The sequence below is a fragment of the Gossypium arboreum genome, chromosome 8, assembly GCF_025698485.1.
Source record: "Gossypium arboreum isolate Shixiya-1 chromosome 8, ASM2569848v2, whole genome shotgun sequence".
NCBI classification, from domain to species: Eukaryota; Viridiplantae; Streptophyta; class Magnoliopsida; order Malvales; family Malvaceae; genus Gossypium; species Gossypium arboreum.
In genome coordinates, this window is record NC_069077.1 from 35,271,285 (window position 1) to 35,283,661 (window position 12,377).

A 12,377-nucleotide genomic window follows, 5' to 3' on the forward strand; every position below is an offset into this window, starting at 1 on the left:
AATGGTTTTAAAGTCCTTAAAAATTTCAAAATAAAATATTAATATTCTATTTTTTACTTAATTTAATTTTGAACTTTAAAATTTTAATTAATTAAATCTTTTAATTGTTAAAATTAATAGTCAATCGTTACAAAATAATGACAATTATTTTTTGAGTTATTTTGTCACTTGGCATATTAGAAATCGCCACCTAATTAAAAATAGTTTATAATTAAAATTATTAAAAAACATAAAATTATAAAAATTATAAAATATATAAAAGTACGAAAAATATAATATTATTAAATTATAATATATATTATAAACTATTATAACTTTTTATGTTTGTTTTATTTTTTAATGATTTTAATTATAAAATACTTTTTTTTGTTTGTTTGTCATGTGAAATAATCTTAACATGCCACATGGTGAAAACAACTTAGAAAAATGATTGTTGTTGTTGATAAGGGTTGATCGTTAATTGTAATGATCAAAGGGCTTAATTGATTGGAATTTTAATGTTTAAAAACTCAATTGAGTGCAAATATATTTATATATATAAAGGCTTAAATTCTTTTTGGAAAAACTTTTGTGATCCTTTAGTCTTTAATTAATATTTTTAGTCAATATATAATTATTCCATATGTTTTTAATACAATATTAGAGGTGTGGAATGGGGTAACACATGTTAAACCCATGTCAAATGGGTGTTTAATAATAATTTTAATCATCGCTCTATTCAAGTCAAGACAATAATTCTATATGTTGGGAAAGATGAATTTTAGAAAAACTTATTTGAATATAATTGAATTATATAATAAAATTTATATTAGATTATATTTAAATTATAAATATGATTACTAACTAACAAAATTATATAATATACTTTTATAAAATTTAAATATTTTGTATATATTTTTAAAATTACTGGTTTCAGTTGATTGAGTCTTAGCTCGATTAGCATGTACATTGTTGTCAATACAAGAGGACGTGGGTTCAAGGGCACCGAAACACATTATAGGTTGGAGGGTTATGATCAATTCTAGGAATTGTGTAAAAAAATAGCAGATATGGTTAAAACCTATAATGCGATAGTTCAAAAATAATTATTGGTTTCAATTTAATTTATTTATCATATATTTTGGTAGCTTTTAACATTCTTTAAATTAATTAGATTAAAATTTTAGGTTATTATAATATTTTTGTTTAAAAATACTTTATTTTTATGTAAATTAATGTTCATTATCGCTTTATTTCATAAAAAACTTAACATAAATTTTATATTTTTATTTATTAAATATTGAAAAACTAATACACATTTTATATATGAAATATAACATATTTAAATTATTACACACCATCAATTTGTATATTGCATGGAAAAAAAACTAATTAAATTATAAAATGATTTACATAAATGATACGAATAAAATTCATATCACGCATAAATAAAATTGTGATTATAAAGGCACATTGAGTGTTTTATCCTTATATGAACAGGAGAGGAGTCAGGAGCAAGTAAATAAGAGCTTTGGCTTATTATTATTATTATTATTATTATTATTATTATTATTATTGATTTATTCATCTATTTTTAAAGTTTAAAATTTAAAAGTAAGTTTAAGATGGAGATGAGTATGTCTGTTTTATTGTTTTTATTTATCCTTTTTTTTCCCAACCCCTCATGGCTAAAAAGCAAAAGCATAAATTTGTCCTGTAAATATGGAGTATGGACCACTAAATCATGTTCTCTTCACAGTGATTTCACGCAGGGAAGTACAGTTTTGATGAAGATGATTGTCCATTTACAAGCTTTGAAATCTTCTAGGAATTACATACACCAACATAGATCAATTTTGTTTTTGTAAAATTAAAGTAGTCTTTATATTTATTTCATCGATAATAAAATTATTTTTTTCAAAATTTGTAATTATTTTTATTTTTAAAATTTTGAATTTTCTCTTTGAGATACCTAATGTTTATTAATTTATGGTAATATTAAATTGAGGGCTGGATATATTCTCTTTGATAATATATATTACGTTCATTTACAAGACAATTGGGGAATATAATTAAAGGTAGTGTGCACATGATTTTTCTTCTTTTCCAAACAGTTTAGATTCACATTCTTTGCCACTGTATTTATATATACTCATTCATTCTTTCTATATTCACTTTAAAAATTTTTAATCTGATTTCTATGTTGGACAAATATTTGAATATGTACTTGATTTAATTAAAATTAAACACCATTCGTTGATAGTGAAAGTTGCATTTGATTCTGTCAACGAGAGTTTACCTACAAACAACCATACTTTCACCTTTCATCACAAAAATATTATTATAGTGTATATTTATTTATGAATTTATATTTAATGTATATAGGTTTATAGTAAATAAAACGTTGATATATTATTAAAAACTTTACAAAATGTAAATATTTAAAAGTAATGATTAAAATTCTTGTCTAATAAAACTCGGTGTGTTAGCCTGATGGTTAGGGTGTTCACCATCCTAGGTGTAGCCTAGGTTCAGTCGCACTAGTCACGTTATTGTCGAGGATTTTACTTTTCTCTTGAAATTCACCAAAAAAAAAACTCTTATCTAACACTTAAAAGGTGTGTGTTTATACTTTGTCATTCCTTTTCTTCAATAATATTATAATGATAAAGAAAATTTTTAAACTTTTTAGAATTTAATTAAATTTATTAATAGATGATATCATAAAATTTCTTGAGTGAATGCATTAAATATGAATCCACTAAATGTTGTAAATATTAATCAAAGAATTAGATTACTAAATTTAAGTTTTATTTTCTAAATAATTGCTTGTGAACTTTAAGTATCACATGTTTTATTTATTTTGCTAGAATCCATATACGCTTTAATTAAGTGCCCATGATCTTAATTGAGACATGTTATCCCATTGCATAATGATTTTCAACAAATTTAGCCTACTTGTCCAAGAGATCAACAAAAGAAATGCTACAAATACCTTTGTTAAACCTAGGATTTAGTCCATTGACAAAGCCATAGTAGCCAAGGATAAGGCATAGCTTAATTGTTAGATACATTCTCTACTAATTTTTCTATTGAATAGTGATTAATGATTTGTGTTTAAATATTTAATTGATATTAGTTTTGTATTTAATCCTTAGATAACCGTTTTTCTTACCTTTGCTAAAAAAAATGGGACAAATTAACATTTAATCCCTAAGTTTGACAATTTTTTCTACTTTGGTTCTTTTTTTTGTCTATATTAATTTGGATTTTGATAAAATTTCTTAATTTAGTTATTAAACTTGGATTATGTTAAAGTGTGATTATGTAATTCTCTAAAATTATGTCATATCAAGACCTAAATTTTATTATAATTTCTTAATACTTAATTATTTTTAGATTTAATTTTATACTCTTTATTTAAATTCAAAGACTTAATTACGAAAAGCTACTAAGGTATATTTGTACACTAAATGATGCTTTATCCTCCAAGAATCTTCACTAATTTTTTTTCTTTCTCTTATAAAGATGTATACAAATTTATATAACCCAAAACACATTTTTAATATTTATAAAAAAATTACCACTAAAAAATTCTTAATTAGCATGCAGCGCATCAAATATCTTCTCTAAACTATTCATCATCCAAGGTCTTCTTTTCTTTCACAAATATTCAATTTTGTGAGACAACAATGATTGATTCCAAATGAACAATAAGAATATAATAAATTATAATTAGTTTACATAAGCAAACCCACTTTCATCATTAATAAATAAATAATTACGTTAAAACCTCACGCTTAGTACTATATATAGAATGCAAGCTTGAATTAATAACTAAACAAAAATCATATACATACACATGACATGCATATGTAATGTGATTCATCATTCATCAAGATTAATGGCCTTAATAATTTACTTACTTTGGTCATCATAGGGCTATACGTGGCATTATATACCAAGTCCAGAGTTTCAGGATCGTGTAACCCGAACCACATGACTTCACAACATAAACAACTATTAAAAAAAGTGAAACAATTTCATGTCGTGTAGTGTGACATAAATAATCTCAAGTACGAAAAACCCTAAATTAGTAGGTAATCCAACTTTATTAGTGCTTTAATTTAGAATTAATTTTGTTGCAGCTATTGCAAGAACCCCACACGTGCATATCTTTAAGTCCACACATTTCAAATTTTCAGATTTTTCTATTTATAATATTTATTTTTTTTGAGTTCCAACCTTATTGAGAGCACTAAGTGTCAAAAGGACTATGAAGAGGGACCATTGTCTGTAAGTGATAAGTTTTGAGTATTTTTCTTTATGCCTTTTTAAGGTTTAGTTTGCTCCCACGATCCCCTACTCTTACGAATATTTAATGTATTATTAGTACTTATCTAATATTAATAAATAATAATATGACATTTTATTATTAGTGAAATAAAAATAATAATAGAGAAATTATAAAAACTCTAACTTGTAAACTCAAACCTTAAACGTAATGTTTGATTTAAATTTTAAATCCTTTACCATAAACATTAAACTCGAAATTTAAAATCTGAACAAATCGTAATAAGTATAATCGACATTTACTTATGTTTAAATAAATCTATATATTAATATATATTTATAAATTCTCAAATATTTTTATTTTACTTAATAATGATTTTTCATATTATTAACTGATAATGTATAAAATATTATTTTTAATAAGAAAATCAAATCCACACCAACAATGCTTTGTATTGGTTGATCGGTTTATATCATGAATTGTCATGTAGTCGAATAAATTTTACCATTTTACTATTTATATGTATATAGATGTGTGTATGTATATAAATAAGTATGAGCCTATATAATAGCAAATTAGCAGTTAGAAGAGACGTGTCTGAGTTTAAGAGGTATAATTTTTTTTTTTTTTGCTTTTAATAGAAATGGCTGATAAAATAGGGATTAATAATTTAGATAGTGAAGGTCTTAAGTACAACTTTGCCACAGGCGCTGCTAGTAGTGTCCTCTCAGGCGAGGATGGCATCATCAAGGAACAAGACCGGCTGCTTCCGATAGCGAATGTCGGCCGGATCATGAAGCAGATCCTACCTCCCAACGCCAAGATCTCCAAGGAAGCCAAAGAAACCATGCAGGAATGCGTGTCGGAGTTCATCAGCTTCGTCACCGGGGAGGCATCCGACAAGTGCCACAAGGAGAAGCGGAAGACGGTTAACGGGGACGACGTTTGTTGGGCACTGGCAACGCTAGGGTTTGACAACTACGCCGAGCAATTGAAGAGGTATTTGCATAGGTATAGGGAACAAGAAGGAGAAAGAGTTAGCCAAAATAGGGCTATCGAGAGGAGCGATAGCTCTCTTGCAACAAGGCCCTTTTGAAAGGGACAATACTACAATAAAATTAATATTCAAAAACTTGATTTTTACATTAAGCACTCTGTGTTTCTCTGACGTTTGTTTTCTGAATTGAGTAATATCAGCTTTAGAATTGTTGAGGTTTTTTTTTTTTCCTTTAAATTTATTTGCAGGTATTTTGTTTAAAGTTTAAACCACAAAATTGGGATTTTGTGTACGAAAATTTTAGGGTTTGTTTTATGCTTCTTCTTGCTTTCTTTCTTTTTTGGCTTACTTAAATTTCGATTTTGATCTGATTTCTTCGACTGTTTTTGACTACTTTGAGTGTTCTTCATTGGCACCAAAGAGTAAAGACTACTAATTTCAACTTTCAAGCTTGTTTTTTATGCATATTGTGGATGTTGGATCAAAATTTGAGGATTATATCCGATTTAGATTTCAAATTTAATAGAGAGCTGAGCAAATGCCTAGTGTAGCCATTTCTTCATTTACCCTTTGGAAATAGTCAATTAGTCATACTTATCCAAGGTTAGGGTTTGTGTCTGAAAATCCGAGATCTTGGGACCACAGTAAGTATTTGGACATTTCTTTGTTTTGTCGTGAAAACCCCGCATCAGGTCTCGATCATGATGCAAGCAATTAATATATATTAATGTAAATAATATTCAAAGGGATTGAATATATAGTTTTCCTGCAACTGAGGATGATTGAGAGATGGGTTGATGCAGAAAAATGAATTAGAGAATTAATAAAAACATAGGAGCTGAGTAAGTAATTAGGCTTTTTTTTTTTTTTGGTTTCTAGGGTTTGTCATTTGGAACTTCTTGTGTTTAAATTAACCGTTTGAAAAGATACCTGTCTGAAAGAAAAACAAAAGTAAAAGATTCTATTTGATTCTTTTTTTCTTATTTATTTCAGACAAGCAACAAATTTATTGTGAAAACCTAGACAAACAGCCCCTTCGAACCCTAACATAACATCTTTTAATTTGCTTTCTAATGAAATTTCTACCCTAACATAACATCTTTTAATTTGCTTTCTAATGAAATTTCTTTTCTTAATTAATTGTCAACTTCCCTTGTCTTCTTCGTTCATTTAATCAATTTAGACTAACGGGTAACTTAAATTCAATTAGGTAAAGTTTAGTAACTAAAATTTGGATTTAGATCAACCCCATGTGATGTCATGACAATTAGAATATTTACCGTCTCAAGTGTAGTCTAGATTCAGAGTCGCGTTAGCTGTGTTTATTGTTCGGGTTTTACCTATTCTTATAATTCACTAAAAACAAAATTTGGATTTAGATTTAAATTTTGAAATTTATAATTTATAATTTATGAATTTATTATTTCTCAATTTATTTTTAGATAATTCCAATTTAGATTGAGATTTCAACTAATTTTAAGCTCTAAAAACATTTTATTAAAATTTAATTATTTAGGAGGATTTTGATTGAGCTGTTGAATTAATTTTTTAATGATTTATTTTATAGATTGGACGAACCAATAGTACTAGTCAAACCGATCAAATCGGTTGAATTGATTGACCAACAAAATATCACTTTCTATTTTTATATTTTTATAATTTTTTGGGTTAAAATATTAAAAGAAATCTCAACAAGTCATTTATACTTTGTTTATACCTCAATAAAATCATACAATTATCGTACTTAAATAAGTAGACTTAGGTATAAATTACAAGTCGGGGTTTATAAATTAAAATTGTAAAACTTAAGGAATAATTGAATTTTTGAATATCTATATTCTATTAAATTAAAAACATAAAGCTTCGTCACTATTTTCAAAACTGGACTAAATCAATTGGTTAGACCAATTGCATTGGGCATAAGCGGACTTACTTAATTATAAATTAAAAGTCAAGGGTTTAAAATTAAAATTGTGAAAATAATGGTATAAATGAAAATTTTTAATATTTATATTGTATTAAATTAAATGCTTAAATCTTTGTCGATGTTTTTAGAATCGGATCAACCGGGGTACCAGCTTAGAATTAGGGGCATATTGGTTGACTTGTGAGTAGGTTGAACTGGTTAGACTACTCGAACTGGCAATCAAATCATTTAAACCAATTTTATCTATTTTTATTTATGTTTTATTTTTAATAATTTATTCAACAGAACTAATTGGATCGATCAAGTCTATTGAATCGAGAATCGGTGGTTTAATCTGTTCGTCTATTAGTCTAATTCTAAAAACCTTGAGCTTCGTTAATAATATATTATAAGTAAAATTATTTATTTATTGTTTAGGTTTTGAATGAAGTGTGAAACAACAAAACAAATAAGTTCTCATGTTTTTCTTTAAACAAATCTTGTCTTTTGAAAATTCTAAAATTTGAAATGGATTTTAAAATTTAAAATTTAAATCTTATGCAATTTGATTTAGATTGCCGAAAGTCAAATCCAACTCTTTATTTATTATCTAAAGAAAGAATTTGGATTTTCTAAATCCAAATCTAGATTTTTTGACACAATTCATGGTTTCCAAATAGTCCATATAGAAATTATCTCTTAATTGAATAGCTTACTTACTTCAAAATTTAATAAATATAATATATGGTAGTTTATTACATATCCATAACGTGGATAAAAGAAAATTATGATGTAAAATATATTAATTTATATTAATAACATTTTATGTTGGTCTAAGTATTGAATTATAAACTTAATTAGTCTAAGTATTGAATTTTAAGAAGAAATCACCAAAAAGGGCAATAAGATATGTTCCCGTAAAAGGATAATTTGGTTAATTCCCAAAACTTTTATGATTAATATAATATTTAAACATGATATTTAATAACCAAAATCATTTTGATCCTCGCTTTAAAGATTTGAGCCATAGTTTGACAAAAAAATGGACATGTAACTCATGGACTTGGGCCCATCAGAGTATATTTTTAGCCGATTCTTCTTCTTTCTCTGCTAACCAACATCCACCATTGCTACCATTTCTTCTCTTCTCCTTTTTCGTGCTCATTTCTTCATTTTCTTTCAAAATTTCCACTATCCACTTTAAGATTTTGTTGAAATCTCTATGGAAATATATAACACCCCAAACCAGATCCGATGATCGGATCCGAATCTTTGGTGCCACCACTCTGATATAGATGTAACTTAATTCTACTTACACAAATTACAATCGGTTTGAACTATTTAATTATAAGACTTCATTATACAATATGTAAGTACAAACACTGAAGAATTTCGATTATAATATATAGGAAATTCGATTATAAGTATTACGAAAATGATGTCCTGGTTTAACGTATTTATCTTGATTCAAAGGTTTCTACGTGCCAAACAGACATGATCACACCATCAAAGCTTGCTTTGCATATATAATAATCTTATATGCTGCTCCTTGGGCGTAGTCTTGACATCGTTTCCCCTAGGCGCAACCTCACATTCAACTGAAACAGATAAAACAATCCATGTAAGTTCATGAGAACTTAGTGAGAGATAACCATTTATACATTAATCGTTGGTTTCCAAAAACGTGCGGATAGTCCATCACCATCAACTCCTTTTCTTGAATCTTCAGTTGTTTGTCACCAAGAACAATTTATCATCAACGAAACATAATCCTTTCTTCTGTTTACTTTATCATGGTCAATTCCCCTTAACATTGTTTCTTTAGTGGTGTAACACCCCTTACCTGTACCCGAGAGTGGGACAAGGTACGAGGCGTTACCAGACAGATACTCGGATATTTTCAAAAGATAAGGGTTATAAAATTTCGTTCTAATTTAAAACCGATCAAACAACATCATAGTGTCTCGATTATGCACCTACGAGGCCCAAAACATACATTAAAAGCGATTCGAGACTAAACCGAGATCTATAGAAAATTTTAGTAAAATTACTAGGGTTATGCCTCACTCGCCCGTGTGCTTAGGGGCACGCCCGTGTTTTTCACTCGTGTTGAATTATTTGGATTTATTTTCCATTTCGAACCTATAGGGGTTTTCACATGGCCAAGCACACGCCCGTGTCCCTGGCCTGTGTCCCTCACACGGCCTAGACACGCCCGTGTCCAAAAACCCAAACATTCTGTTTATGACGTCATCACTCATTTTGAGGCACATGGCCAAGGCACATGCTCGTGTGCTAGGCCGTGTCCTCCACACAGTTGAGACACATGGCCGTGTCTCTACTCGTGTGTTTACTACCATGCAATCTGACCTAAAATTTTAGGTGCAGGGGACACACAGCCAGACAACATGCCCATGGGGCTGCCCGTGTGTCACACACGGCGTGGACACATGCCCGTGTGTCTACCCGTGTGAACCTTTTTAGGGCTATTTACCAGGCCTTTGGTCACCCTCTATCATCCATACACACTTAAAGACTTCAATGGTATTTAACATGGCCTAATCATACTCCTAAACAACCTTAGCATAACCCAATTTCATGTCAACCTCATCTTATCGGTTTAGTACATGCTAAATTATCCATTTTGTATTAGGGATTTACATAGCACATTTTACATTTAAGCCATGTTGTAACCATATACCATTATATGCTATGTCCACTCTCAAATTATTAGGTTTCCATTAAAATCATTCATTCACGATAACCCTCATCATCACATCTCATGAAATAATTAAACCTAGACATGCATCATTGGTAGGTTTACTACCTACATCAATATGAGCCATATCTCATGGCCATATACAAAAGAATGAGTATACCATTTAGGCCCCTACATTGGATAGCCAAATGACACATATAACAAAATAACCAAAAATCCTATACTTGCCATTAAACAAAATGAAAGTATCTATATACCAAAGTAGGACAAGTCGATAGTGTGTTGATTTTCCAACCGTCTTCCAATCTTCACGAGTCTACGAGTTCTGTAAGACAGAGAAAAGAGAAAGGGGTAAGCATTTATATGCTTAGTAAGTCCGGATAACTGGAAAGTAATCTTATCGGTAAATTAGCATACAACCATATTTAGGCAATAATTCCAACAAGCATGAAATAGTTTCCCTATGCACTCAATCATCAAGTTAGTTTCATAACAATACATCATGTCATTAGTCTTAGATGAGCTCATCAATTCAATATTTCCATTCTTTGTCTCTCATGTTAATCCCATTGAATTTCTCAGAATTCTCGATGGATAGCTCAATTACCGTCAAGTCACACAAGTGATCATCTCGAGTACGTACTCCCGTGAACCTTACATCTTACGGCGGGATTACCAGTCCAGGCTAAATCTCTTTTAACGACAATTGCTCTCATAAGCTCGGATCTGAATTGTCAGTCCAGGCTAAATTCAGTTCTCAAATTGGATTACCCGTTCGGGCTAAATCCTTAATGCACCCCTATTCTTCGGGAGGCTCGATCACTCAAGAAACACCTGTCCGGGCTAGATCCTTTCCATTTTGAGATCATCAGATTACATCCGGGCTAAATCCTTTTCTGCAACACATGCAGGATCTCATGTCATGTAAGCCATAATTTATCCATCAGATTTCCCTTTCTAATTCAACCGGGACATTTATCATCTTTTCAATTACATTGCCACATTTCATGGATTATATGACAGCCCAAAATCGACCCTAGTCGGGAAGTGGTTTCGGGACCGCTAAACCGAGTCACCGAAATGTTTGAACGTAATATTTATTGTCTAGAATATGTAATTATGAATGTGTGAAAATTTCAAGCTTCGATTTAGTCGATTGCATGTGAATTCAGTTAGTAGGACTTGTGTGACACTTTTGAAATGTGATAGGCTAATCTATAAGGACCTAATAGTGCATGTAATCAAAAGGGAGGACTTGCATGTCAAATTTCCCCCCCTAATTGCTAGTGGCCGGCCATGACAAAGAGTGATGGGCAAAACATGTCATAAAACATGTTGTGACAATGGTGTATGTTAGGAAAAAATAAAATAAGGAGTATGGGTAATAAAGAAATGGGAAAAAAAAGAATGGTGTGAGTGTTTCCCCCATTGCCGTGAGTTGAAGAAAAGAGAAAAAAAATTTTGTTCATCCTTTTTCATTTCTTTTGGCGAAAATTCTAAGGAAGAAGGAAGGAGTTCTTGCTCATGTTTGGTTTAGAAGAGGATTAGGAAGAGGTTTGGCCATACTCGTATCTAGATTAAGGTATGTTTGAGGTTGTGCCATGAGATTCATGCATGTTTTTAGTTGCTAGCTTGAGTTCTAATTAGCCCATGGTTCAAATCTTTGCTATGTCATGGGGATGATATTCGGCCAAGGTGGATTTTGTGTTAATGCCATTGCATGCTAAATATGAAGCTTGATAATGATGCATGTGATGGTGGATTGATGACTCTTGGATTTTCTTTTTAGCATTTTTGAGTGAGACATTAAGTTCTTTGTTTAACCATGACCAAAATTGAAATGGTATGGTGTTGTGATGTATTCGGCCATGGTATATCCATAAGTATGATTTATGCTTATTGCATGGTAGGTAAGATTTGTGTTTTGGATTTATGTTCATGTTTAGTTATAATCAATTTTGAGATTCGGCTCTTGCACATATATATATATATGTTTGCACATGACGTATTGGTATGACATATACAATATCTCAAGGTATATACTTACATATGATGGTGTTTCGGTTATGGAGTACATGATGGATGCGTATTGAGTTATAATATGTAATGCATTAGTTAGTAAAAGGTATGCCATTTGTGTGTGGTATTGAGTATATAATTGGCCTCAACATAGACATGCATAATCGGCCACATGAATGAGTACATAGGTTGATGTGTTGTTCGGCCATAGGTAAGCATGTTGAAGGCTTTATCTTGACTTAGAAAATTCGGCTAAGGAGAGTACTAACTAATGTGTTGAGTTTGATTCATGATTCCGTACATATGTGACTTTAATGTCTAATGAATATATGTGGGCTAAGTACCTTGAGTTCCTCTTTTCGATGCTCAAATGATTAAATCAATTTATTTGTTAAATTAAGCTCAAGAGCAAAGGGGAACTAAATCCAATAAAGGGAAGGAAAAAGTGGTCGAATAGCCATCG

The 12,377-nt window shown here is 30.0% G+C and overlaps 1 protein-coding gene across 1 annotated transcript; it reads left to right on the forward strand.

Moving 5' to 3' along the window:
* The first annotated feature begins 4,854 nt into the window (after positions 1 to 4,854).
* LOC108468686 (nuclear transcription factor Y subunit B-5-like) lies at positions 4,855 to 5,489 on the forward strand. The gene has a single exon (XM_017769555.2). It carries the CDS (start codon positions 4,917 to 4,919, stop codon positions 5,367 to 5,369), a length of 453 nt encoding a protein of 150 aa, XP_017625044.1. The 5' UTR covers positions 4,855 to 4,916; the 3' UTR covers positions 5,370 to 5,489.
* The last annotated feature ends 6,888 nt before the right edge of the window (positions 5,490 to 12,377 follow it).

Excerpts from the sequence above, each read along its gene's own strand:
- LOC108468686 (XM_017769555.2), top strand. The coding sequence starts at position 4,917 with ATGGCTGATAAAATAGGGATTAATAATTTAGATAGTGAAGGTCTTAAG.